General features: G+C 55.7%; 1 protein-coding gene across 1 annotated transcript in view; it reads left to right on the forward strand.

Moving 5' to 3' along the window:
* Positions 1-108: 108 nt before the first annotated feature.
* The window catches only part of Arhgef17 (Rho guanine nucleotide exchange factor 17), a 63,085-nt gene continuing 35,750 nt past the window's right edge, over positions 109-27,443 (forward strand). Inside the window, 3 exon segments of the mRNA XM_028877542.2 lie at positions 109-2,943; positions 2,945-3,344; positions 3,347-3,759. Coding sequence (XP_028733375.1) covers positions 574-2,943; positions 2,945-3,344; positions 3,347-3,759 — 3,183 coding nt within the window. The 5' untranslated portion in view covers positions 109-573.

Below are 27,443 nucleotides of genomic sequence, written 5' to 3' on the forward strand. Positions count from 1 at the left end.
CATCTCGTTTCTCCTTCGGCTCCTCCCTGATTCCCTCCCCCCACAGTGTTCCCAGCCTCGCGCGCTCCCGGAGCCCACCCCCTCTTTTAGGCGCCAGGCCCCGCCCCCCGCCCCCTTTCCTCTGCCTCAAAGTTTATTTGCAACAAAAGGGAGCTGAGAGCTAGCAGCTTAGGGGAGGAAGAGGGAGCTGGAGCGGGAGCTCGAGGGGAGGCAGGCCGGCCGCCGGGCTTCGCAGGCGGACTTGGAGTGCAGGAACCAAGCCTTGGCCCCTCGCCGGCCGGGCCGCGATGCCCCTGGTCGCTCTCGCAGAGGTTAAGGCTGGGCCTGGGGTCGACGCTGGGGCGAGAGGGGCCGCCCAGGATGAAGCCACTGCCGTCCGCAGCCGCAGAAACTTGATCCTCGACTGATAAACCTCTGCTCAGGTCTCCGCACCCTCCTCCCCAGCCGCCGCACGCTGCGGGTGCAGGATCCAGGCTCTCGGACCGAGGCCACTGCGCGCCCTCGGAGCAGGGGTGCAGGGGGGGTTGGCCGCGGGGCCCCGAGGCCAGCCCCCCCGGAGTGACTGCCACCACCATGGCGGACGGGTCACCTCGGCCCCCACTTTATCGCAGCGTCTCGTTCAAACTGCTGGAGCGCTGGAGCGGCGGGCCCGGGCCGAAGGAAGAGGACGCGGACACCCCCGGGTTGCGGCGCCGAGCTTCGTGCCGGCCAGCCGCGGCAGTCCCGGGCCAGCCCTCCCGGCGCGTGTCCAAGCTGGCGTCGGGGCCCCCGGCCGCCCCCGCGCAGCCGCGCCCGCTCCGTAGCCTCTCGCCATCCGTGCGCCAGCTTTCCCGGCGCTTCGACGCGGCGCGTTTGGACGACGACTCCGCTGGTGCCCGGGACGAGGGTTGCTCCCCCAGCACGACAGAAGAAGCAGCTGAAGGCACTGAGCGTGGGGCCTGGCCCAGCGTCACCGAGATGCGCAAACTTTTCGGCGGCCCGAGCTCCAGGAGACCAAGTGTGGACTCTGAGGCCCTGGGGACGACCAGCCCCGACGGAGCTTCGTGGGAGTCCCCGGTTCGTGAGCCCCGGCAGCCTCCAACGCCACCTCCTCGAACGTGCTTCCCTCTGGCTGGCTTGCGTTCTGCACGGCCGCTGTCCGGGCCGGGGATCGAGGGGAGGCGACGTCGGCAGCAGCAACAGGAGCGGGCGCAGCGTCCGGCGGATGGTTTACATTCTTGGCATAGCTTCTCCCAACCGCAGGCCGGGGCCCGGGCCTCCTCCTCCTCCTCCATTACCTCCTCCTATCCTGTCAGCCGCAGCCGGGCTGCTAGTTCCAGCGAGGAGGAAGAGGAGGGACCGCAGCCACAGCTTGGGCCGCAGAGTCCGGCCTACCTCGGCGGCCACTCTTCTGGCAGTGATGAGGACCCAGATGGCGAGGATGGCCGTCGCTGGAGAGGGAGAGGGTTCAGGCCTGGAAACTCTCTGTTGGTTCGTGGCTGCAGCCAGGACAGTGACGAGCTAAATTCGGGCGGCTTGGGATCAGCAGGTGGTGTCAGGAGCCCCGAACCTCCGACATCTCCAAGAACCTCTATGGAGGAGGGACTCCGGGAGTGGGGTGCTGGTATGCAGCCCTGCGTCCCAGGTCCTCAAGAGAGCTTAAGGCCTCTGTCTGACACTGGGGGAGTACCTTTCCGTGTGGCTAAGGTGAGCTTTCCTGCGTACCTGGCCAGCCCAGCTTGCTCCCGAGGTAGTAGTCGCTATTCGAGCACTGAGACCCTCAAGGACGATGAACTATGGTCCAGCCGCAGTTCTGTGAGCTGGGGTGTGTATCGCTCCCCGAGTTTTGGAACCGGAGAAGGGCTCCTTCTGCGGCCCCAGACTAGGTCCCGCACTAAGGGACCTGTAGGCACCACCAGGCCACTGAGGGATGGAGGATTGGAGCTAGACAAGAGCCGACAGCGCAAGTCACTATCGAATCCAGATATCGCCTCCGAGACGCTGACGCTGCTCAATTTTCTGCGCTCAGACCTTTCAGAGCTGAGGGTCCGAAAGCCCAGTGGGGGCCCCGGGAACAGTCGCCTAGATGGCGGAGACTCACCATCCCCAGGTAGCCCAGGGGAGCAACTTGAGTCCATGCCACCCCAAAGTCCAGCATCACCCACCACGCGACCCACCCTCAAGGACCTGACAGCTACCCTGCGCAGGGCAAAGTCGTTCAGCTGCTCAGAGAAGCCCATGGCTCGCCGCTTGCTCCGCACCAGTGCCTTGAAACCCAGTTCCTCTGAGCTCCTGCTGGCAGGCTCTGGGGCAGAGGAGGATCCACTGCCACTCGTGGTCCAGGATCAGTATGTGCAGGAGGCCCGTCAGGTTTTTGAGAAGATACAGCGCATGGGTGCACAGCAGGATGATGGAAGTGATGTCAGCCCTAGAAGCCCCGGCTGGGCAGGCGACATGACCCAGGGGCAGCGGTCTCAGGAGGAGCTCTCTGGCCCTGAGTCCAGCCTGACAGATGAGGGCATTGGGACAGAGCTCTCTGGCCCCGAGCCTCTCAGTGCCACCTTTTGCAGCCTAGATCCTGCAGGGGTATGGCGACCTCTTAACTCCACCTCAGCTCAGATGAACCACCTCCATGGGGTTGGGACGGAAGACAGTCTGGGTGGGAGAGCCCTGGTGTCTCCTGAGACCCCCCCAACACCAGGTGCTCTCCGCAGGAGACGCAAACTCCCACCCTCAGGCCCTAGTGGAGCTGATCTAAGCAGTGGAGAGGCAAGTGAGGCCTACAGATCCCTGAGTGACCCTATTCCACAGCGTCATCGCGCTGCCGCCTCTGAGGAGCCCTCCGGGTTCTCTGTGGACAGCAACCTTCTGGGCTCACTGAACTCTAAGACAGGGCTTCCAGTGACCCCCATGATGGATGAGGGCCTGACCAGTGGCCACAGTGACTGGTCGGTGGTTAGTGAAGGAGAACAAGGACTACCAGGAAGTCATTCAGAGCATTGTTCAGGGGCCTGGTGCCTTGGGGCGTTTGGGAGAAGACAGGATCTCAGGCAAGACCCCTAAGAAGAAATCTCTGAGTGACCCTAGTCGCCGTGGGGAGTTGGCTGGGCCTGAATTTGAGGGCCCAGGAGGGGAGCCCATTCGAGAAGTGGAGCCCATGCTGCCCCCATCCAGCAGTGAACCTATCCTGGCAGAGCAGTGGGCAGAGCCAGAAGACTCCAATCCTGCCAGAGGCAGGGCACAGTCAGAGAGGGCCCTACCTGCCCCACCTGCCTCCTCCACTGCCCACCACGACTTCCGTCTTGACCCCAAGCTGGCCAATGTTCTCTCCCCTCGACTCATCCGCCGAGGTTCCAAGAAGCGCCCGCCCGGAGCAGTCACCAGGAGCTTCGGAGAGCGGAGAACAACCAGGACCAAAATGGTAGCCAGACACACGTCCGGTCTTCCTCCAAACACGTTCGGCATGCCAGCGTGCCTGCTGCCTTCACCCCTATTGTGGTGCCTGAGCCTGGCACTTCCGTGGGCCCCCCTGTGGCTGTGCCAGAGTCTGTGGGCTTCCCTGCGAGAGCTCATCCCACATTGCAGGCACCATCACTTGAAGATGTCACTAAGCAGTACATGCTGACCCTCCACTCTGGTGACGGTCCTGCCCCAGGTCCTGTGGACCCACCCTGCTTGCCTCCCTCCGCACCGCCCTCTGCTGAGACCAAGCCCGCTGGGGCTGCCAGGGCCCCAGATGAGCCTGCCCCTGCCAGCAAGTGCTGTAGCAAGCCACAAGTGGTAAGTCCTGTAGAGAGATTGGGGGGGGGGGGTTAGCCATGGGCACCAACCTGACAGGAGCTTTTGTTGTCTACTCAGTGGCCAGATGTCCAGATCCACAGGTGCTTATCTATCCTGGAATAGCGTGAAGGGCACTGGGCTTCTGTTAATCCCGGTTCTGAAGAGGCTTCAGGATGTTGCTAATGTCAAAGGGTCTGTCTGTCCCCAAGGTGTCCTGGTGGTGGCCTCAGAGGTCCTGGGGATGTTTCTCAGAACTTGAGATTCCCACGGTTCTTTGTTGTGAATGCACTGAAAGTCTGGGAGAGGGTGATGACATTCAGCCCAGGCTCCGGTCTCAATGCCCAGCTCTTCACTGATCTCATTTCAGGTCACAGTTGACAGGTTCTTGCCTTTAAGTCTGTCCCAAGGCCTGGGAGACTTAGAGAGAGAGGCACCGGCCTTAATTTATGGAGCAGCAGAGGGCCTCAGGGGTCCACCCCCGATCTTATTCTAGTTTTCTGACATTGGCCTTTCTTGTGACTCAACATCCCCATCTGTAAGACTGGGTCTGAGGGATGTGGATGAAGCAGTTTCTATCCAGGTGCTATTGTGCAGAGTTGGGAGAGTCTGCTTTGTGGATTTGGGTAGTTATGGGACCAATGCCAGCATACCCATCCTCAGTTAGAGGAGCTTCGAGCTAGAGTTGTTAGGGAAGCGGGGTGACAGGTTTCTGCTGAGACTTGGCCGCAAAGGCCCCTCAGAGGGCTTGAGAGTTCTGGTCCCTGTAGACAGGGCAGTCTCAGTGAGCCAGGGTGAAGGCTCTGGCCCTTCATCCTGCCTCTCTGGATCTGTCCTGTTGATCCCAGGCCTCAGGGGCTCATTCCCACCCTCCACAAAGCTCTTCCTTCTCTTCTCTTGCCTCAGCTGTGCCTAGGTTTTGGCTATGGATACAGACTGGCTCTAGGCAACATCAACCCTGGCATGGGAGGGTTGCAAGGAGATTTGCAGCTCTGGGCTGGAAGCTGAGCTCAGGGATGGCCTGGGGTTATGTCAACTGCGGCCTGCCTGGGCTCCCACTGTGTTGCTGACTTCAGAAGCTGGGAAACCCTACACCCTGGACTAATTTGGTCACTTGGCTTCTCGGAGCTCTTAAGGGCCCCTTGAACTGCCTGTCTCTGTTTCTCTCCTCTCCATTTCCTCTGTCCCAGCCCTACTCCTCTTTCTGGAGGCGGCCGGGAGGGACAGACAGGGAGTGGGCAGAGGAGACTTTGGGATCTGGCTCTTCTTCAGAGACCCCATTAGGGGAGCCTGAGCACCAGCGCCAGTTCTATGCTTGGAGGATGGGGGGAGGGAGGCCGAGCTTCCTTTTCCAGGTAATGGTTTCCTGTGGGAGTTGAGGGGCATCCAGGAAATTAGGGAGCCTGGGGGGCAGGCACTGAGGCCGAAGAGGAAGAAAGGTTTCATAGGACCGGCTGCTGCCCCCTTCACATTCTCCAGTGACCTCCCTCCTGAGAGCTGTGGTATGGAGCGGTTCTCTTATATACAGGCTTCTCCTGTCCCTGAAAGAGGCTTCCTCTGACATTTCGGCTCCTCCCACGTCTCCAGGCCCAGCTGCCTGTTCCCTCTCACCCCTCAGAAGAGAGAAGGGGGAGTCTGTAATTAGAAGAGCCAGACTGGAGATCCCCAGGACCAGTTTCATCCCTGTTAGGTGGATTGCTCTCCCTTCTGTAATATGGAGATAATGGACTCTGCCCAGAAGGCTCTGTAGGTGGGCGGTGGTGTGACCATTCCCTCCCCGGGGGCAGGAGAGAGGACCGAACAGGATCTGCCGCCTCAGCCGCTTCTCGGTGGCCAGGCTTGACTTCCTCCTCCCCCACGGCTGTCTGAGCACAGGCCTCAGTGACACCTGGTGAACTACGTTAGGCCATGCCTCCGTCTCCACCCCCTTGTTAAGCCTGGAAGGTCTTCCATCTGCTACCTTCAATTTCTTCTTGCTACCCCTTTCCTTCTGGCTTCAGAAACATGGGGAGCAGCTGTCCACTCCCCGCTTCCTGCTGGCTTCTCTTGAGCAGACCATGTTCCCTTTCTCAGGCTTGGGGCTCCTGTCACGACCCCTGTACTGTGGGGGGAGGTGGTGTGGCTTGGCCTTCAATAAAGAGGGGATGAAAGAGGAATTGTCCTGTTCTGCTTATGGAGTATAAGCCAATGTCAGGTGCTAAGAGGAAAGAGCTGGGGTCTCAGAAAACCACAGACTTGATCTCTTAGGGGGGAACCCCCTCTCCTACCTCAGCATCTCCCCGCCTTGTGAGGAGGCAGGAAGCTGGGCCCCAGGGGTCCCAGGCACTGCTTAGCCTCTGACTCATCTGGACCTGGACAGTCATCGTTAGGACTTAGTTTTCGCATCTTTGCACTGGGGAATGGGCAGCCTGATCGTTGAGGCTCTGGAGGAAGGCTTCTTCTGCAGCCTGTCCAGGCGAATAGAGCCGGGAGAGTCAGCATGCCTAGAGGGGGGAGAAAGTCTGTTCTCTGGGGACTGAATGAGGGGCCGCTCAGCTCGTGGGTCACCAAGGCTGTGCTGTGTGGGCCTTCCTGTTTCTCCTGCTCCAGGCCTCTGGTTTTTTCCAGCTAGGTCCATCGTTGCCATTGCTGTTGTCCACGGGCCACGCTTTGCACCAAGGCATTCCTCTGTGGGGCTTCGGGGTAATCTTTTGTAGTCTATTTTTTCTGCCCCTTGACACTTGTGCCATCTAAAGCCCGAAGCAGGAAGTGACTTGTCTCTGAGAATTGCAGATGGCCAGATTCTTGAGACTTTGGCATCCTGAGATGGCTGTAACAGCGGCCGTTGTTCATTGCGTGCCCGTTTTATGGCGGGCACCGATGGTTTCTTGTCATGTGAAAGATTGGGTATCTGTCTTACTGTGGGAGTCACCCTGAATCCTAGTGAATCAGTGTCTTAAAGAAAGGGAATCAAGGGATTGTTCCCAGTTTCTAAGTGAGACTGGCCTGCCATCTGAGGAGGGCGCAAGTCAGGGACAGCTGGGGCATCACTTACGCGTCGTCGTGGTGTAACAGCCTGAGTGTGTTCGTGGTGGTGTGTAATTCGCCAGGGCCTAGTGTTGGGGAGGAAGAACTCCTGAGACCCAGAAGAGGAGAATGCTAAGTCCAAGGTCACACAGTAAGGCCAGGCAGAGCTGGCCCGAGCCCCAGAACTGCTGGCCTTCTTCCTCTGCCACTCACTGCAGCCCTGGCCCCCAACCCCAGCCTGCTCAGCTGCCCTGCCTTCTGCAGGCCCGGGCTGCAGTTCTTCCCCCCATTTTTGTCTGGCTGGCTCCCCCTTGGCAGGGACTTGGAGGCAAGTTTCCCTCCTGCCCCTCCTTGGCTCTTCGCTGTGATTTTTTTTCCCCCATGGAAGCTGCTTCCGTTGGGAGGAGATGAGGTGGTTAGGACATTTGGAATTCTGAGCAGTACCAAATATCTATAATTAATGTCTTGTCACCCAGCAGGAGGGTGGGATGGGGGAGGACAAGCAGAAGGGTTGTCCCTTTCAGGGCTTATCCCCTGCCCCACTGTCTTTCCTAGGACCGTGTGGTGTTGGGGGGAAAGGGGGTGCTCTCCAGGAATGAGTCCACCCAGCGGGGAAGGGTTGGAGGAGGGACCAGAGTTGAGTGTGACATTTTCCAGCCCAGCGTTTCTGGGACCAGCTGGATTTGAGAGGCTGCAGCTAATCCTGTCCCCAGCCCCCTCCCCCAATGTCGGGACTTGTCCCTGCTGCTACCCTCCCTCCCAGCGGACTGCTAGGGCTGCACAGCAGTGGGTGGAGCCATCCCTGTGCAGCCTGGGAGCTGAGGCAGGCATCTGAGAATCCAGAAGCAACACGATGTCTTGAAGGAAGGCGGTCTGGAAGGTGCTTAGGATGCTAGTCTGCAGGCTGGCCATGGAGGCTCCCTGGAGGACGCTTCGGCCTGCATTGAGGCCTGGAAAGCTGGGAGAGAGGAAGGGATTCTAGGAGGGGGTGGCATTTGCAGGGGCTGGGAGGAGGCCTTCCGGGCAGGCTGTTGTCGTGGAAGTTTGGTTTTAGCATCCGTGCACTGAACAGCCGACTTCCCGAGCACCCGTTGCCAGGTCAGGCACCGTTCTAGAGCGGAAAGACAGCAGGGCAGAGGCCTGCCTTTATGGACCTCCCAGACTGGTGGAGACACGTGTCTGCAAAGCAGGACACTGTCAGGGAACAGAAGGTTTGGGGGAGAAAAGCAGAACCGGGTAAAGAAGTTGAGGATGACAGGCTGGGGTATTATTTTAGATCACGGGATCTGGAGAGGCCTGTGAGAGGAGGTGTTCACATCTGATGCCCAGAAGAAGGCAGGGAGGGAGTCAGGTAGCTGAGGGGGTGGGGGTGGATTTCTGGGAAGAAAGGAACAGCAAATGCCAAGGCCCTGGTGTGTGTGAGGAATGGACACGGGGTAGTGTAGATAGAGCTGAGCGATAGGAGGTCAGAGGTCAGCGAGCAGAAGGTAGGTCTTGTAGGCCAGTGGGAGGACTTGGCGTCTACCTGCAGTGAGAGCTAGGTACTGTCAGGGGGCTCTGAGTGAAATAATGACCCAAGCTGCTGTGTGGGGCTTGCAGGGTCCAGCATGGAAGCAGCAAAGCAAGTCAGGAGGCCCCAGACGTAAGCAATGATGCTAGCCTGGGCCAGCAGAGCTGCGGAGGAGCGTTTCAGCTGAAGCCCCAAGAGCCTAGACATCTGGTACCCATGTGAGCAAGGCACTACTGCCTGCCGCATGTGGTGGCGCACACCTTTTATCCCAGCACTCGGGAGGCACAGGCAGGCAGATCTCTGTGAGTTCGAAGGCAGCCTGGTCTACAGAGAGAGTTCCAGGCTAGATGGAGCTATCTATATAGTAAGACCCTGTTTCAAAGAAATAAAAAGACGCTACTACCCTCTACTCCAGCAGCTGACTAGTGTGAGAGGGGTCACTCACAGAGGAGCGTGAGATGACAGAGCTACCTACTGCCCTGTGGGAGCTTAGGTCAAAGACTAGAGAGGAGCACTTGGGCCCCAGTGTTTCCTATGTAGGTAGCCACTGTGGCCCCTACCCAGGAAGCTTGTGCCGCAGCGGCCCCGACCCTCCCATCTGATCCCACGCTTGGTGAGGTAAAGGAGCAGGCTTGGAGCCCGCAGAGTTTTGTCCAGGGCCCAGTGGCTCACGAGTAATCTGGCCCTAGGTGTCCTGTGTCCAGGTCATACATTGGTCCCAGAATTCCCAATGAGTCAAGTTGGCAGACATGGCGGTGGCAGTCGGGGGAAGGGGGAGCCTGTGTTTCCCAGAAAGACTCGTAACCCTGGCACACTCATTGGGAAACGTGCCCAGGAAGCTTGGCGCCTTGCTGGCAGGCCCTGAAATGGGGGCCCTGGGTCGTCTGGGAAGCACAAGCTAATCAGAGATGATATCCTCCCCCACAGTTGGTACCCCCACCACCTCTGGGGCCTCCCAGGGGTGGACAGAGGCTGAAGGACAATGCCAGACTGCTAGGCTCTGAGCCCCAGTTCATGATGTGCAGGCCATTTGAACCCCCAGATGGCCCTCCGGTAACTGTAGGGTTCACTAGGGGTGACCTGGCAGAGTACAGGGAGGTCTGCCCAGGGAGTTAGGAGGCCAGGGATGCAGCTGAGCCTCACCCTTCCCCTCCCGTGAGGCCTTTAAAGAGCCCCATACCCTTGGAGCCACAAGTGCCTTCGTGGCCTTGAGCCCCAAGATTATGCCTCCTCCCAGGGCTACAGCAGCTGTTCTGGGCAAGAGCATCTCCTGCAGACCAGGAAGGGCTAGCAGGCTGGGTCCTGGGCTGCTGAGGACTCTGCTCCACTCACTAGCTGCTACTCTTGGCTTCCTCTGCTGAAGAAAGAATCTTTTCTCATACCTGGGGCAGGCCATGGTGCTTTCTCTGAGGAGGCCTGTCCCCCAAATATTGATGTTTCTGTGCGTAGGACATTAAAACTTCTAACTCAGCTTGGGGAAAACAGACTCTCTTTTAGGAAGGGTTTTTAACCTTTTCATTTTATGTGTATGAGTGTCTCGTTTGCATGTATGTCTGCGCCCCACGTGCACGGCTGATGCCCAAAGAAGTTAGTCGGGGGTGCTGTGTCCCCTGGAGTTGTGAATTGTTGTCAGTGACCATGCTTGACACCGAACCTGGGTCCTCTGCAAGAGAGACGAGTGCTCTTAACCCCTGAGCCGTCTCCAGCCCGAATCAGCAGACTTTTGAAACCATCCCCGGGCATGGAGAGGGTGAGGGGGCTGCAGGGCGACTTGAGGTGGGGAAGACTCACAGGCTGCTGTGAGATGGTGTCTCAGCTCCCCATTGCTACAGGAACAGGTTATGGCAGCTCAGCGCCTTCAAACCACACTTTGTAGTTCCTGAGGTTGGAAGCCTGATATGGGATTCACTGAGCTAAAATCCAGGTGCCAACGGGTTGCTTTCCTTCTTGGGTTTAGGGGGGAAATCAATTCCCTTGCCTTTTCCAGTTATGGTGGGCGCCAGTGATCCTTGGTCTGTGGCCTCTTCCTCAGTTTTAGAGGCAGCCGCAGCATAGCATCTTCAAACATCTCTCACCCAGACCTTCTGCCTTCCTCCTTAAGGACTCTGTGTGACTCTGGCCCACCTGGGTAACCCAGGACCCTTCATGGCACTTGCAGCGCCCTTCTGGCCTTGTCAGTTCTGGGGATTGGGACATAGCATCTTTAGGGGACTATTATTGTGCCTGCCTCACAGTCAAATAAGAACCAGGCTGTTGGCTTCTGTGATCTGAGGCCTAGCTGCTGGGCCTAGGGAAGTCTCAAGCCCACAACATCAATCCTGCCTTCCTGTCTTTCCATGCTTCTTTGGGATCCAGCCATGTAGCAGTCCACACTGAACCTTTGCTGGCCAGGGGGGACACACAGGGCAGGTTTGGATCCAGGGAGCTTTCGGCAAAGGTCCTAGTCCCTGAGGTAGGTGAGGTTCAAAGGAAGTCAGAGCCCAGGCCTGGAAGGGCAGGGACAAATGTGTCAGCGAGTCCTTTGGGACTAGGCTTGGCTTCTAGAGGTGGCTAGGCTAAGGTCTGCTGATGAGATGTGGAAGTGGAGCACTGACCAAGGGGGACAGGTGCCTGAAGACCTCAGAGCCAGGGAAAGCAGGGAAGGTGAGCCTTGGGAGGGAGCAGAAGCCATGTCTGGACCAGCCTGCCTTCACCAAGGGCAGAGCTGAGAGCTGGGAGGCAGAGGGAAAGGTGGGGGCTACATGCTGGAGAGAGCTTGGCTTCATCCTGCGAGCTAGCGTGTGGTAGGAATCAAGACAAGCGCTTCGAAATTCCCCCAGTGTACGAAATAGGGCAAGGCCGACTTCACAGTGTCTTATGCTAAGATGAAGTGAAATCATCCAAGAGGTGTGCTACCTAGTGATGCTCAAGAAATGTCAGCCTCCCAGGCTGACCCGGTTTGCTCAGCGGGTAAAGGTGCTTGCCACCAAGTCTGACAACTGAGTGTGATCTCTAGAGCTCACATTGTAGGAGAGAACCAACTCCCATACCTTACCTGTTCCCCGGCCTATATAGATGCTATGTGACACACATGTGCACACGCACATAAACACATAAATGTAATAACTTTTAAAAAGCAATCCTAACCCCTCCCTTTGTGTCTGAGATGCTAGGATATGAGTCTGATTCTGTGATTCAGCCATGAAGCAGAGGACAAATCTCTAGACAGGAGACCACCATGGCTCAGTAGCCTGGACATTTGGGGTTGGGGCGGGAGGGAGAGAGAGGGACCAGCCTGCAGAGATACCCATGGCCTCTTCTCTCTGGCTTTCCCTCTTTTGTCCTCACCAGCCCTAAAGACAGCTTGCCTGGGATGGCTAAGCAAAGTGTGGGAGGCAGCGCTGAGCCAAAGCCCTCTCTGGGTCAGCTCCAGGCCCCAGGGTTTGGACCCTCTGCTTCCTTTTCTGGGCCCAGAGCCTGTGTGCCTGGTGGGCCAACTTTGCCTTGCCTGCTGGGTGATAGTTAACAGTGTTAATATTTAACATTGGACTTCAACTGCGAGTCTTGGTTTCCTGCTCTGTAAGACGGAGTTAGGAATTATGAGGACAAAAAGATAATGTTCACAAACCCCTCAGCCCAGGACCCCGGAGCCAGACAGCTCTCAGAAATGTGGCCACTTGGTGTGTGCATTGAGATGCCACTCTCGGGCTGGAACCCTTTGGTCACAACGTGAAGCATTCTGACCACCGCCGCCACTTTCTCCCAAGAACCCGGACCTCTTCACTGGATGTTGTTGGTTAATTTGAGATTGACATCCTTTGTCTGGAGATGCTGGGGGCAGGGAGAGGCAGGCAGGTCCGGGGCCAGTGGGAAGGCGGGAGGTTCCAGGCAAGGGAGCAAGTGTAAGGCTGGTGTCGGTTTCCTGTTTATTGGTTCCCAGGGGGCGACAGGCCCTGCTCTTTGCAGCTCTGTGGAGCAGGAGAGAAGGAGGCCATGCTCCTGGCTGCCAGCCAGCCCCGGAGCTGGGCCTCTTGGGATTGCTGAGACCCCATTCCCCCACCTCTGGACAAACATTCAGTTCTTTCCCAGGACGGGGCACTGGAGGTTAAGGAACAGATGTGGAAGGGAGGGGAAGATGAGGAGGACCCTCCCCCCCTAATAAAAGTCCTGCGAACTCCGTCGTTCTTGGCTGCTGGTTTTGGTTCTGGTACATGGTTGTACCCCTGAGTGGGTGTGTGGAAGCACCAAAGCCTTGGCAGACCAGGAGGCCGGGAGGGGAAGGAGGGGCTGGGGCCTGTGGTGCCAGGGTCGCCCATCTGGAAAGACTCTAGACCCTGGCCCTGCTTTCTTAAGAAAGGGAACCTCCTGACACCCTGTGATGGTGAAGCAGCCTCAGGGACCCTCCCTGTGGTCCTCACCATAGCTCCAGCCCAGCCTGTGGATTCGGGGCGCGGGGGGGGGGTGTCCCTGAGAGTTCTGGAGGGGAAGTGATGGGCTTCACTGGCGTTTGAGGGAATTGGTCCCAGCCAGGGCAGGAAAAGAAAGCCACTGTGTGTGTCTGAGGCCGGTGGAGAACAGAGGTCTCGAGTGAGCGGCCCACGGAGAGACTGTATGCGCAGAGGCCAGTTTGAAGGCCTCAGAGGCTGAGTTCCACCCCTGGGCAGTAGCAGCCACGGAGGGTGAGGAGCTGAAGGGGTGTGTGTGCTGCCAACTTTACATCCGTGCTTCGTTATGGTGCCCCGTGAGGTTCAGACTGGAGGGGGGGGGACAAGCCCGAGCCCAGGGGCGTGGGCACGTGCCAAAAGAGAGAGGACTGTGTACGGAGAGCACTCGGAGGTCCAATCGGAGGGTTTGAATTTAGGCCTAGAAGCTCTGTGAGAAGCTGGGAGGAGGGAGGGGGGCTCCTTCCTTTACCTGAGTCAGAAAAGGAGACGGTGGAGCAAGACCAAAGGTGAGTCGCGCCCCTTCTCCCAGGCAGGACTCTTCTCTGCGCTCTGGAAGGGTGAAGGACTCTGAGTCCAGCCCAAAGGCCCTGTCCAGCTTCAGGCTCCCTGCTGGGTGGGAGTGCCCTGCCACTCAAGGGGTCCCCAGGGAACAAAGAGCCAGGCTGCACCTCCAGTTGGCTGTTTTGGAAGAGGCCTGATGAAGGGAGCTTGGTGGAGGCTCAGGCTGACTTATCCCGTTGTCTCTGATCCAGGCCAAGTCACCCTGCCTCAGTTTTCCCATCTGTGAGGTGGGAATCCCAGCTGTGGGTCTTAATATTCAGGCTCTCAAGAGGTGGGCTAGAGTAAGCCGTGCGGGGATTAGTAGGCAGCCTGGCCGCATTAGTCACAGTGGGGCCTGAGGTGATATTTGCCCCCCCCCCAATCCAGCAGTGCTGGACTGTGGCCCTCAGAAAGCCTTGGGGGGATCTGGGTAGAGAATAAAGGGGGAAGAAAGACTTAGATTTGGTGCTTAACGAGCCTGGCTCCCCATCAGATGCCCGAGACCCCTGCCGGCTCCTTGCTGCTGAGATGGCCCTCTCCTCCACTCTAGCCTGGACCAGCCACTTCCAGGCCTCTCCCCAAGGCCAGCGGGGGCGTTGCCTGGGGCGGGTGCGGAATTTCCGAGGGAATGGCTAAATTCAGCCCCAGCTAAAAATAGTCCAGGGCCTGGCCCCAAAGCAGGAGGAGGAGGAGGAGGAGGAGGAGGAGGAGGAGGAGGAGGAGGAGGAGGAGGAGGAGGTCAAACTAATCCCCAACTACCTTCTTGTCCTACCTACATCATCACCTGGGTCTGGGCCTCCTGTGGCCTCCCAGGCATCTGCTTCTTTCTCCTTACCCACACAGGCCTTCTCTGTCCTGGGTCTTCTCCCCACTGAAGCCCCATCCTTCACCCGCTCTGGTTCCTCAGTGTTGTGCTATGTTCTGATTGTCTCCCTGCCCCTGGCGGGGGGAGGAGCCCGAAGAGCGCCTTGTATAGGACTGTGCCCCTCAGCTTCTCATCTCCCTGTCCAGGACACACAGCTACAGCACCCCTGCTCCGCTTGCTGGGAGACATTCATCAAGTGCCCTGGGGTGTGAACGGGGCCCCTGGGTCACCCAGTGACGCAATGCTTAGTTCTGGTCAGGTGGCTGCCCAGGCTCAACCTTCCTGTGCCCGGCACACAGTGGAACTCCAGTGTACATTTATTTATTAAATAAACGGTGTAGAGAGGTCCGAGGAAGCCAGCAGAGCCCTACCCTGGGGCTACTTGGCCCCAAGTTTCCCTGAGCACCCCTATACCTATGCCAGCCTTATAGTCACTCTTTGGGGGACCAGGAGGTGGAAGTTGGCACAAGAGCCATAAGGGCGTGGTGGCGATTGGACCCTGGGGCTAGAGAAGGTAAGATACCTGATCCAGGTCTCAGAGACCATGAGTGATGGAATTTAGAACCCAGGTTGGCCTCCTGTCAAGGCTGGGGAGTGAATTTTCTCAGATCCACAGTAGCTGACTGTAAGCTCAGGTCAAGGTGTTCACTGGGTTCCTGACTTCCAGAACTGCCGTTGCCATGGTGAGCAAAGGATGCGACAGCTCCATCCACTGGATCCACAGCCCATGGTCCCAGCTCCAGGAACTAGCACACAGCAGTTGCTCAGTAATTGTCACGGCAGAAAAGCTTGCCTAGTATTTGACAAGATACAGGTCTGAACACTTCTTTTCTTTTTTAAAAATTAACTTTATATTCGACGCTGGGGATCTGACCTGGTCTCCTGCATGCTAGGTATGTGCTCTAACCACTGGGTTATATCCTCAGCTTGATCTGAGCACTTTATACGTATTTACTCACTGAATGCTCTCACGGGTCCTGTGGGGAGTAGGGACTGTCACTCTGTGTTGAGTGGATGAGCCTGAGCGTGGCACGGTGAATAGTGTGCAGGTTGGGACGGCGGAGCAACCGGGTAAGAGGGAGTATCTGAAGGTGTTCATTGGGTTCCTGACTTCAGGAACTGCCGTTGCCATGGTGAGCAAAGGATGTGGCGGCTCTGTCCACTGGATCCACAGTCCATGGTCCCAGCTCCAGGAGCTGGCACGCAGCAGTTGCTCAGTAAATATTGGTGAATGACTCCCCTGCGCTGACAGGCTGGGTCCAGGCCGCAGGAGGAATGTCTGTTTCCAGTATTTGTGGGCTCAGGGACTCTTCTGTTGGTGCTGGAGCATGGCTGGGTGGTGTGGGACTCCCTGCTGGTGGAGAGCTCTGGCTCAGGAGGTTGGGAAGGCGCTGAGGTAGCCAGGAAGGGGCGCTAGGCCCAGCAGGGCTGGTACAGTCCTGCTCATAGTATCTGGAAAGCAGATCTCTTGGGCCATGGCCGGCGTGACTCAAATGGAGACAAAAAAACCTTCCATATTTGGATAAAGAGCCCAGAGAGGCCTGGGCTGACTCCCCCACTCAGGCCTCCTGCCCTGGCTTCTTCTGGGCCCCCAGGCCTGAACCCTGTCTTTCAAGTTTAGATCCTGGGTCCAGGCAGCCACATACCCCCCTCCCCTCGGTCATCAGACCACCTTCTGTGTGGCCAGGCTGCGGGTGCCAGGTCCTGTGCTAGGACTGGACATGAAGAGAGGAGCCCTAGCAGAAGACACAGGCTGGGGGGCAAACATGTACCGAAACCATTCCCTCCCCGAGGGGTGGCTCGACCGCAGGCCCCCTCCCCCACCTCACAGAAACAAACCAGAGACAAACAGCATACACGCATCACGTACACATTATACACACTCCTGTGAGGTCCCCAGCAGGCTCCTGTACCCACAGCCTGTGCAGGTGTTAGAGTGAAGATCCAGCCTGATTCTTCTCAGGCCTTCCTGCCAGCCTGCTCCGGGGGCAGCAATATTGGAGTAGACAGGAGTCGCCAGACATCATGTGAGCAAGTGATGCAAACAGACCTCATCCTTCTGGAGGGGGCACATGGAGTAATTTGTCCCTGTACAGAAGCCTCTGAACACCTGACAGGGTGCTGGGCAGTAGATTCCAGAACCAGGACAGTGGGGAGAGGCCTCATTCTCGTAGGGGAGCCCAGCATGCCTGTGATTGGTGGACTGACTGCTCACTCCACTACCCCTCCTACCTTTTTGTTTTGTTTTGTTTTTTTTCCAGACAGCGTTTCTCTGTAGTTTTGGTGCCTGTCCTAGATCTCACTCTGTAGCCCAGGCTGGCCTCGAATCCACAGAGATCCGCCTGGCTCTGCCTCCCGAGTGCTGAGATTAAAGGTGTTAAGCCACCACGTCTGGCTTACTCCTAACTTTTCTAATCAGTCCTGGTAGTTAACTCTGGGGTCAGCTTTAGGTGATGGACCTTGGGAAGCTAGGTAACCATTAGAACTCAGTTTAGATGCTGTCCACCGGGCTAGCCTGTGGCTACAGTGTGAACAAGAAGGAACTCCAGCCCCTAGGAACTGAAAACTGTGACTCGGGAGCCTGAGGCAGGTGAAGACAGGGGAAGCTGACTTGGGAGAAGCAGGGGCATACCTTGAAGGGCCAGAGGCGTGCAAGTCATAGGAGGCCAGGGCAGGAAGAACTACGAAGGCAGAGATCTAGGATGGAGCAGCCCTGGTGTGTTTGGCCGCTGTGAAAGTTCCAGCTCTGGAGAGGTCTCTAGGTCCCTCAGAGACTTAATGGCCAGGCCTGAATATCTGGACTTGATCCAAGGCCAGTATTCCTTAGTTTTCAAAAAGAATAAAACTCTTTCTCTTGTAGAGCCTTGGCCCAGAACTGTGAGGCAGGCCAGCCATTGAATTACGTGAAGACAAGGGTGTGTCTTATTCCCTGGACCACTTCTCCCCATTCAGGGCCCTAGAACTGCCTTGGGCTCAGTGGAAAAAATGCTTCTTGGGGGCAGAGGGAAGCCCTGATTGAGATGTAAAGAGCAAAGCAGGCCTGCCCATCAAAACTCAAGTTCAGCCAGCCAGGTGCTCTGGGTAGGGAGCGTTCTGTGGGCCTAGGTCTCCTGAGGGGCCTGACTGACAGAATACTTCACGTGTCCTTGGTGCCCCTCTGAGCCAGTGATACCCCCTACCCAGGCCTGCTAGAGCTAGCCTGAGCCCACTTGGTCATGAGGACAGCCTGGGAGAGTGAGGAAAGTCTATCTGCCACTACCGCCACCTGCAAAGAAGGCCTTTTGGGGGAGGCAAGAGTTGGCAGCCAGACACGCTTTCAGAGCAGGGAACCCGCCTCAGTGAGTGACACATTCTTTGGGAGCCCAGGAGGCTTGGCTTCTCTCTCGTGAAGTGACTTAGGTTAGAATCTGGAAGGACTTTGTCAGAGTACAGTGAACAAGGAAGTGTGAATGAAGATGTCTGGGAAAAAGCCGGAGCCCAGAGGCTGGCAAGCATGTAGCCTTCAGGACACGGGCTTTGCCGGCTCAGGTAGCAGCCTGTCTGGTTGCCACACAGCCAGGCTCCCACTTCTTTAAGAACATTGGATGAGGTTGGGTGTGGTGACTTATTCTTGTAACCCCAGGACCCTGGAGGTGGAAACAGAAAGATCAGGAGTTCAAGGTCATCTTGGCCTATATCTCAAGTTCAGACTTGAGTTTAAAGACTCTTGTCTAAAAAAGGAAAAAGGCCAGAGCCCTGGGGCTTGCTCTTTTTCAAATCCTGTCCATCTTCACTGTGTGGCCATGAGTCCTTAACCTCACTGTGGTTCAGCATATGGCGTAGGCACACACAGAATGCGGATGATGACTGCACCTATTATAGGGTTGCTCTGGGAATTAAATGTGATAATGTCTGGCGGCTGGTTTGGAGAGCAATGGTAAGCCAGAAAGCAGGTTGAAAGGGAGGAGAGTGGTGATATGGCCTGCCCGAGGAAGGACCACGGAGAGAGGGGCTTTGGGATGGGGGTTACTGACAGTGGCCCAGAGCCAATTTTGATAGGGGGATGGGCTGAGCTCCTTGTGGAAGACTTCGAAGTCCCCCTCTCACGGCTGTTTCTAGGAAGGGGCTCAGGCTGAGGACGGAATGGGGATGTGGTCTCGGGGCCCTCCGCCTGACTCACTGGCAGACACCCTTCCCTGCTCTATAACCACCCATTCCTGACTGAACTGGATGGCTGGCCCACACTCCAGATCTGCAGACTGGGGCCCAGAGAGGGCCATAATTGCCAGCCAGCGTCACCCCGTAAGTGCCGGCTCCAGAGCCTTCATCCTGCCTGGGGACTCATTTCCAAGCACTAGCCTGTGGAAGCTCAGTCCTGAAGTAGATGAAGATGGCCCTTTGGCCTGAAGAAGGGTTCTGCCTGCCTCTGCAGAAAGGGCAAAGCCAGACCTCGGTCTGAATGCAAAGTGACTGCTGGGCTTTCTGGAGAAATGTCACCTCAGAGACTGGAACTGTTGGAGAGGGGACCCGGAGACACCAGAGACAGCGGCTGGGCCCTCGGGTCGCAGAGAAATCAGCCTGTTGTGTTCACTGCTGGTACTCGGTGGCAGCCACCTTGGGACCTGGTTCTGTGCATAGGCTAGAGGCACAGCTCAGTGCCAGGGATACCAGGAGGTGGTCTGAGACAGGACAGAGATCCTTTAGTCTGGGAAGCCCTGACCAGCGGGAAGGAGAGGAAGCAGGAAGCAGCTGTTCACAGCTGAGCAAGACTTGCGAGGCCTTCCATATTCTCTTTGTACATGGTGTTTTTACTGTGTGATTACCCAACTGTATGGCACCACAGATTAAAGGATATGTAGCTGGGTGGGGTGCATCATGCCTGTAATTCCAGCACTCAGGAGGCTGAAGCAGGACGATAGTCTTAAATTTGAGGCCAGCCTGGGCTGTGTAACAAAAGACCATCTCAAAAAAACAACCTGAGCAAGGCTGGCCTCCATGGGTAAAGGCACCTGCCGCCAAGTCTGATGACCTAGGTTCAGTCCCCAGGATTTACATGGTAGAAGGAGAAAAATGTCCTGCAAAGTTAACTCTGACCAAGCGTGCACATGTACACACACACACACACACACACACACACACACACACACACACACACACACACACACACCACAGTAATAATAATAATGTTAAAAATACAGGCTATTTTCATGTCTTTTGCTTTCATGTCTTTTGGTTACAGTTTATTCAGGGAGTAGAGTTTCTTGGGGCATGGAATTGCTAAGACACTATCTGTGTGTGATTTACATTTCAATGCCACCTTTAGATTCGTGCCCCTCACAGTGTGGAAGAGGCATTTCCTCGTGGGCTTCCTTTCTAATCTACACTTTTGGACAGTTACCAGTCCAATAGGTACACATGACATCACACTGTTCCAATCCACATTTTTCTCATACCAAGCAGGATTGAGCCTCTTTTTTCTGTCTGTCTGTCTGTCTGTCTGTCTGTCTCTCTCTCTCTCTGTTGGTTGCTGGTGTCCGGCTCAGCCATTTCTAGGAACCCTTTAAACACAGGGAGGGAGGGTTTCGCTCTTTGAGTCATGAGTTGCAAATACCTTTCCCTGATTTCTCACTCACTTTTGACTTTGTGTGAGGTATTTTTGTTCTGCAGAATGCCTTGCTTTTAATTTTTGTAAATTTTTAAAAGTTTATTAGTGTCTGTGAACACATGCCAGAGTGTGCGTATGGGGGTCAGAGGGGCAACCTTGGAGCCTCGGTTCTCTGTCTCCTTTGAGTGGGCTTTGGGGACCAGAAGGCTTTTGCCGTCATCGACGTTACCCCACGGGGCCATCTTGTTGGCCCGGAAAGGCTTCTTTTTGTTGTTTTTAAAAGTGCTCCAATTTATCAAGCCATTATTTTCTGGCTGCTCGCTTTGGAGCCCTGGTTAGCAAGTCTCCCATTCCAAGGCTGTAAAACAATTCTCACATGTTTCCCTCTGATGTTTTATGGTTTTTTTTTTGTTTTGTTTTACATGGAATATATCCCGTGGCCCAGTGTGAATTATGGCACCAACCCTCATTTTTGCCCACCCCCCACCCCCGGGGCTGGTGTTTTGAGCTGAGGAGTCACAGTTATGCTATCTTTCTGAAGTGGGTGTGAAGGTCAGTGGGGGAGGGAGGCTGTGACTGCGAAGGGTCAGGGACAGAAGGGATGAAAGCTGGGGTGGCACTAGAATAATCAGTGGCCTTTGGAGGTGAGGGCACAAGCTGGTGGCACAGCATTCCCAAATTCTGTGTGCTGCATGACTTTGGACAAGTTCCATCCTCTGAGCCTCCAGCGCTGTAGCTGGAAGGGGACCCTGGATATCTCCCCGACTGCTGGGCTGACTGTGAGGGAGGAGGTGGGGTACAGGGTGGCTTTGGATCTAGCACTTGCTGGGACTTGGCGGAAGTACACAGAAGGCTGGCGGCAGAACTCATTGTGCTCCTGGAGTGGGCAGGTGGGAAGGCCAAGGGGCGGGCGCCTGTTTAAAAATACCCATGCAGCCTGGCACAGCACACTGGGAGGGGCAGGCCCTCGGCCCGCCCTCAAGATCCAGGAGTGGCAAGGGTTCCTGGGAGCAGACACATTATACTCTGTCTCGGGAGAATGGGCTCGGTCTAACCATGGCCATTCTGGGGGTGTCCTCTTGCCCCACCCTGAGCAGGCATCCTCATCCTCTCTGGGGGTACAGGGATGCCAGAGAGTGGACGGGTCACATTTCAGATGCTAGCCTGTCACTGCTCTGAACTTGGTGTTTGATATCTAGTGAGTCCTTGTTCCTTGGAGTCCCTAGCTATCTATCAAAGGGACAACTGCCCTTACCCTGGCTGTCTCCCCCTCCATCAGTTAGACTGGAAAAGGGAGATCCTGGGAGCCATTCCTCACTCCCTTTACAGATGGGGAAACTGAGGCCATTGGAGAGGCTTTGGATTCCTCGCTCCTACTTCTTGACTTTCTAGGCTTCTGGACCCTCCTCCCTGCCCCCAGCACGGCCTAGACCAACTCCCCACCCCCACTCCAGGGCCCCAGTGGTCAAATTCCAGGGCTGTCATTGCCATAGCAACAACCAGCTCACAAGGCCTCTCCTCTGGGGTTTTCCACAGGCCCTTGTCCAGAGGAGGCAGAAGGGCTTCCCGCCCTTAGGGACTAGGGAGTCGAGGGGTGGGGAGGAGGTCAGACCCAGCTGGTTTCTCATTTGTTTTCCAAACAAGAAAATGGAAAAGGCAGATAGTCCTGCCAGTAAACGGTACTCTTGTGGCACAGAGCAGGACGAACAGAGTTGGTCATCTAGGCAGGGGACATGGGAGCCATCCAGAAAGCCTCTTCCAACTTTTCTTGGAGAATCATTCCATAGAAAAACCCTAGACCAAACATTTTGGAATGCTAGATGGAGGAAGATCCTCCTGAGGCCCCAGCCATCCATTGGCCTGAGCAGTCTAAGCTGGTACCCAGAGACTGGAGGGCCCAGCACGCCTGACCTTGCTTCCAGGTAGACCTCTCTCTAGGGTAAGATGTTCCTTCCTATAGTACCACAGGAGGGGGCGAGCGCCTCAGTTCTAGGAGTCTGCAAGCAGGGGCTGCCAGGGACTCTCCTGAAGGAGGCTGGGTGGGTTGTTCTTAGATACCTCCCTTCCAAGAGTCCCTTAGATCCTCTTCCTAATGTAACAGTGCAGTCAGTCTTACTCGTAACAGCTGGCGTTTGTTGAGCGCCCTCCTGGTTCCTGGTACTGTGTTAAACAAATGCTTTACATTCTATACATCATAGAGGAGAAAACAGGCACACACCCACCTTCCTGAGGGCAGGTAGCCATCAAGAGCGCCCCTAGCTGTACCTTCTCCCCTGGCCCCTGCCCACTGTTGACATTCTGGTGTCTTCTCCAGGTGTGCCCTGTGTCTCTCTGTCTTTATGTCTCTCCGTTTTCAAATGATGTTGAGACCATCCAGTGTGAGGATACGAGTGAGTTTTGCTTCCATCTGATGGCACAGCGGACCCCTTCTCCAGCAGAGATCACCATGTCTGAGTCTGCCATGACTCAGGAACCCTCCCCGGGGTGGAATTGAAGCAGGCTGTGTGGGTGGAGTCCGTGTGCTGGGAGCCCAGGCTGGCACTCTCAGGCTGGCCCCTGGCTGCAAGGAGCCCTTCTCCTGGCACTCTGGACAGATGTAGCTGTCCCAACTCCTCTTCTACCCAGGTCCCCTGGGGCTGGAGTCCTGTCTGCCTGAGAGACCTCAAGCCCTGCCTTGTCCTCTGTGACACAAGGTAATAACAGGGCCCACCCAGGAGCTTCTTTTGAGGTTAAAACCAACACCTGTGAAGCGCTTAGTAAGCAGAGAGAGGAATCCCTCTGTAGATAGAACTACTATTTTTAGATCTTTGCTGTCTTCCTGTCCTCGGGCCCTGTGAAGTTAAGTGATTTATCCAAAGTCCCAGCCACTTAGTGGTCAGTGGCAGAGGGAAGATTCAAGTCTCAGCCCACTGCCTGTCTCGAGAACACAGCAAGTTCTGACTTGCTGCTGAGTCTCGCTGTACCACCGAGTTGATGTGAAATCTCCAGAGACTTGGTGCTGTAGCCATCTGTAAACGCTGTGGTACCAATCAGTGCCACTGACTCTCGACAACTGAGACCAGAGAAACTCAGACTCAAGGCTCAAGCTCCAGGAGTTCAGAGTCGGGCAGTGGGTGTCTATGCTGCCTGGATGGCTTCCTGGAGGTGGTGGCCTTTGGTCCTGGGATGTGAGGAGCAAGGCCTCTGCCTGCCACCAGCTGACCTTCAGATAAGAATCTCCTGTGAGTGACTCTCTGTCCAGCCTTAGGGCTGGTCACTAGTTGGTGGGAGACGTTCGGAAAGGCCCTGGAAGCACAAGCAGCAGAAGAGGTCTGGTGGTCAGGCAGAAGCCGAGGTCACTGACGTCTGCCAGTGTGGCCCAATGACAGCCCCTGGCTTGCAGGGGTCTTCGAGCACCCCCTGGGTAGGAAGCTGTGAAAGCTGGCCTGGTGTGGTGACAGGAACCTCCCTAGGCTCTGGGTTGAGTCAGACACACAGGGTTGATGTAACCAGTGGGTAACAGTGTCCCCTGGAATACAGGCTTGGGGTGAAGCAAATGAGGCCACAGTATATCCTAGCTGCTTGGGTACTTGTGGCCAAAGGGAGAATCCCTAAAATCCTGAGGTCCTGAGACACTTTGTGTTGGGACTTAATATCCGCATGTCCAGTAGAAAGGAATGGCCCCTCTCTCCCTTCGTTTCCAGAGGGTTGATCACGGACACGATGGCCTCGCTGTGCCCGTATGGGGCTCTTTTCTAGGCCTTAGAGAGTCAGGACACATAGAGGAGGTACTTCCTCTACCACTCTGGAACTCCCAGATTTTGTTATTGTCCTCCGGTGCCCTCGGTGGCTTCCCAGCGCAAGATCGTCACCTCATAGGTTTGTAGCATAGTAAAAAAGGACAGACTGGGGACTCGTCACAGGGCAGCGAGCTCCTGCCCTGCTCTGAGGTGAGGATGGTCACTGGGGAACAAGAGCTTGGTAAGGGGGAAGATTTTAAGGCTCCCTGGGAGATGCAGCGCACAGATTAGCTGGGACTTGATCCAGTCAAGAGCAAGGAGCAGCCCAGGAGGGGACCCGATGCTGAGGAGGAGAAACTGACATTGGTAAGCAGGCTGGCATGCTGGCCTGGAGGGCACACAGCAGCTGTGGAACGAACTCATCCACCTCAGTTCCCGGGGCCTTTGGTGGTCTGAGCAGAAGGACTTTCTGGCACTGGGGTGTGAGTGGGGAAGATAGCTTCCTTTGGTTTGGGGGCCTTGAGAAGCCCTGGGCTTTATACACAGCTCAGTCAGGCCCTGTTCTCCGCTCCCTGGGGCTCTGGCCTGAGGCCGGCTTGGCCTTTCCCAGGGTGCTTGGCTCATGGCCCAGTGAGTCATCTTCCGCCCTACAGGCAAGACACCCCATCTCTATCAACAGTGTACAAATGGAGCTCCCCTATTTGTGCCTGGGCCTGAAGGAAGGAGGGAATTGGAGGGGCTGGAATCAGACCCTAGGAATTTCCGTTCCCACGACCCCTCACCCCAGCCTCCCTACATGCTACCAAACTGGGTGGAGAGATGGGAGAGAGCCCTCCTTTCTAGAGCAGTCACTGAGCCATAGTGTTCTGGCACATTCCAGGCAGGGAAACTGAGGCTGAGGAAAAGGTGTTTGCAGCTAGAAGGTGATACAGTTGAGGATTAGACCACGTGGGCCCTGAGTGGCCTGGGTAGCGTTCTGAACAAGGTTCAGATATTTGAATGGATTTTTAGAGCTGTTAGGGGAGGTCATCACATCCTAGGGTTCTGAGCCAAGGCAAGGCACAGGCGTATGTGCAGGCCTACCAGGTATGTCCTGGGGGTCTAACATAGAAACTTGCCAGAGTTAGCAAGTCCTCCAAGGTTAGGGTAGCCTCACACTCAGGTATGACTTTGGCTCAGTACCTGTAATGTAGTGGGAGGGAGAGGTCAAAATGGGCAGAGAAGATTGAGTTCAGAACATACCAACTCTTCAGATGTTTTCCACATCTGTTGAGGTCTGACGTAACCCTCTAGCCCCCATCTCCCGCTCTGACTATTATCTGGGATAAAAAACGTTTCCTTCTCAGCCTAGAAGACTCAGCTGTATCTTCTTGAAACTGAAGGGGGCGGGGTGACAGAAACACAAAAAGGAAAAAAAAGAACACATTAAAAAAAAATCACGGCAGTTAAATTCAAGTCACATACCCTACACTCCCAGTCCCGCGGCCTCTGCTGCCACCTATGGGTATTTGGTGGAAGTGCAGCCCTGGAGCCCCAGTTCCTTGCTTGGGCTTCATCAGCTGTACTTTCTCCGCATAGGACCTCATCATCTCTAGGGGACCTTGTGGGGGAATTTAGAACCCACTTGAACCTTCCTGCCTTCCTGCCTCCCTCGTCTGTTTACAGAAGGGGAACCAGAGTCACGCACCAAGAAGGCCAGTCCATAGACGCATGTACCTACTGTATGTCTATTATATACGTAGCCCTGGGGGCAGGCAGACGTTGAGACTTCCCTTCTATTGCCATACATTTCTTTTTTTTTTTTTTTTAAAGATTTATTTATTTATTATGTATCCAGCATGCGTGCCTGCAGGCCAGAAGAGGGCACCAGATCTCATTACAGATGGTTGTGAGCCACCATGTGGTTGCTGGGAATTGAACTCAGGACCTTTGGAAGAGCAGTCAGTGCTCTTAACCTCTGAGCCATCTCTCCAGCCCTGCCATACATTTCTTAGGCATCCAGGAAAGAGGATGCAGCTCCCACCCCCACTGCCTAATTCAGGGTGCCCTAGGCTTGGCCTGACTTTTCACTTATGTGCTCTGCAACCTGGTGAGATCACTCAGCCGCTCTGCTGCGCCATTTGCTTGGAGATAATGGTCACTCCACTGAAGTTCTCTTTGCTCATCTGTAACGTGATGTCAATGCACACCTGTGGGAACTGGCTCTTTTTTAGACCTTGGTGCTCCTGGGACAAGGCAGACAGGTGCTCCCAGATTTTGGTATTGTCTTCTGGGGTCCTGGGTAACCCCCTAGGGCAAGACAGGTACAGTGTAGATCTGTAGCATGTGGAGGAACGGGCTGGGGAGCAGCCACAGGGTGCTCGGGAACAGTGCAAGGCATACGTAGGGCAGTGCAGAAAACTACCTCATTAAACATCAGCTAGCGCTGGCCGGTGGGGGCGCATGCATTTAGTCCCAGCACTCGGGAGGCAGAGCCAGGCAGATCTCTGTGAGTTCGAGGCCAGCCTGGTCTACAGAGCGAGATCCAGGACAGGCACCAAAATTACAGAGTGAGACCTTGTCTCGAAAAACAAAAACAAAACAAACAAACAAAAAAATCACCTAGCTGTAAAGTCCCCATTGAGGACATGGCGGTATATTCCAAGCCCTGGGGTCTGAGATGAGCCGTGAGTGTGGTGGTCAAGGATTTTTCTTTGGGCTGAGAGATGAGCCAACCAGGTTTAGCCAGCAGAAGGCAAGCTTGAGCCCCAGTCTGGGGAGGGAGGGCTGCCTCTTGCTCCTTACAGCCCGTGGGTCTCTAGTTTTCTACTCTTGCCCATGCTGGGATCTCAGCCAGACCCCTGTGGGCCAACAGATGAAATGTGGGTCCATGCAGAAATCATGCTGGCTTCATTTCTCTGTCAGTATGTCGAGAGCTCTGTGTTCGAGCTCTGCCCCTTGCAGTCTGCCTCGCTGGACTTCCGTTTCTTCTCACTCCGGGCACTGGTGGTCAGGTGGTACCTGGGCTGGAGTCCCCATGGAGGACCGTTCATCTCCAAGCTGGCAGTTAATATTGATGTTGGTTGGGGCCTCATCAGAGCTGTCGGTTGGAATACCTGCCTATATAGGGCATGTGACCTGGGCTGCCTCCCAAGATGGAGGCTGGGCTTCAAGAACAATCAGGCTGCCAGGCCTCATGGCAAAGCCTGTCATCCTAGGTACCAAGGAGGCTGAGGTAGGAAAGTTCAAGGCCTGCCATGGCTAAAAGATGAGTTCAGGGCTAGCTTGGGCAACTTAATGAGACCTTGCGTCAAAATATAACACATTGTTTTTAAAGGCTCGAGGAAGCCAGGTTTGGTAACATACACTTTTGATTCCAGCACTTGGTAGGCAGAGGCAGGAGGATCTTGATGAATTCCAGGCTAACCAAAGCTACATAGTGAGATCCTCTCTCGAAAGATAAATAATAGGGCCAGAGGCACAGTTCAGCAGTTTAGAGGACTAATTGCTCTTGCAGAGGACTTGGGTTTGGGTCCCAGCACCTACATGGTAGCTCACAACCGTCCATAACTCTAGTTCCAGGGGATCCAACACCCTCTTCGGGCCTCTGAGAGCCCCAGGCATGCGTGTGGTGTACATACATACATGCAGGAAAACGTGTGTGTGTGTGTGTGTGTGTGTGTGTGTGTGTGTGTGTAATAAACAAACATCAACCTTTTAAAATAAATAAATTAAATAAAACAAATAGAAGAACAGAGGTACAGCTTAGTAGCTCAGTAGCAGAGTGCTTCCTTAGCATGTGAGGAGCCCTGGGCTGAATCCCTTCCACCAAAGAGGGGGGTGGGGGTCCGAACAAGTTTTCCGCGTGGCCTCTCTTCTGCCTGTCTCCCGTGTTCAAGAGAATAACAAAGGTCCACCTAGTCTGAAGGGCTCTGGGTCTCATCCCCATATGAGAAGAGTGTCAGCAGCATCCTGGAAGATGATCCTATCAGGGGGACACTAGCTTTGACAAATGTCACCTTGACACAATGACCTGGGAGGGCCGTGATAAGAAAGTGAC

The sequence above is a fragment of the Peromyscus leucopus genome, chromosome 1 (genome assembly GCF_004664715.2).
Source record: "Peromyscus leucopus breed LL Stock chromosome 1, UCI_PerLeu_2.1, whole genome shotgun sequence".
In the NCBI taxonomy this organism is placed as follows: Eukaryota; Metazoa; Chordata; class Mammalia; order Rodentia; family Cricetidae; genus Peromyscus; species Peromyscus leucopus.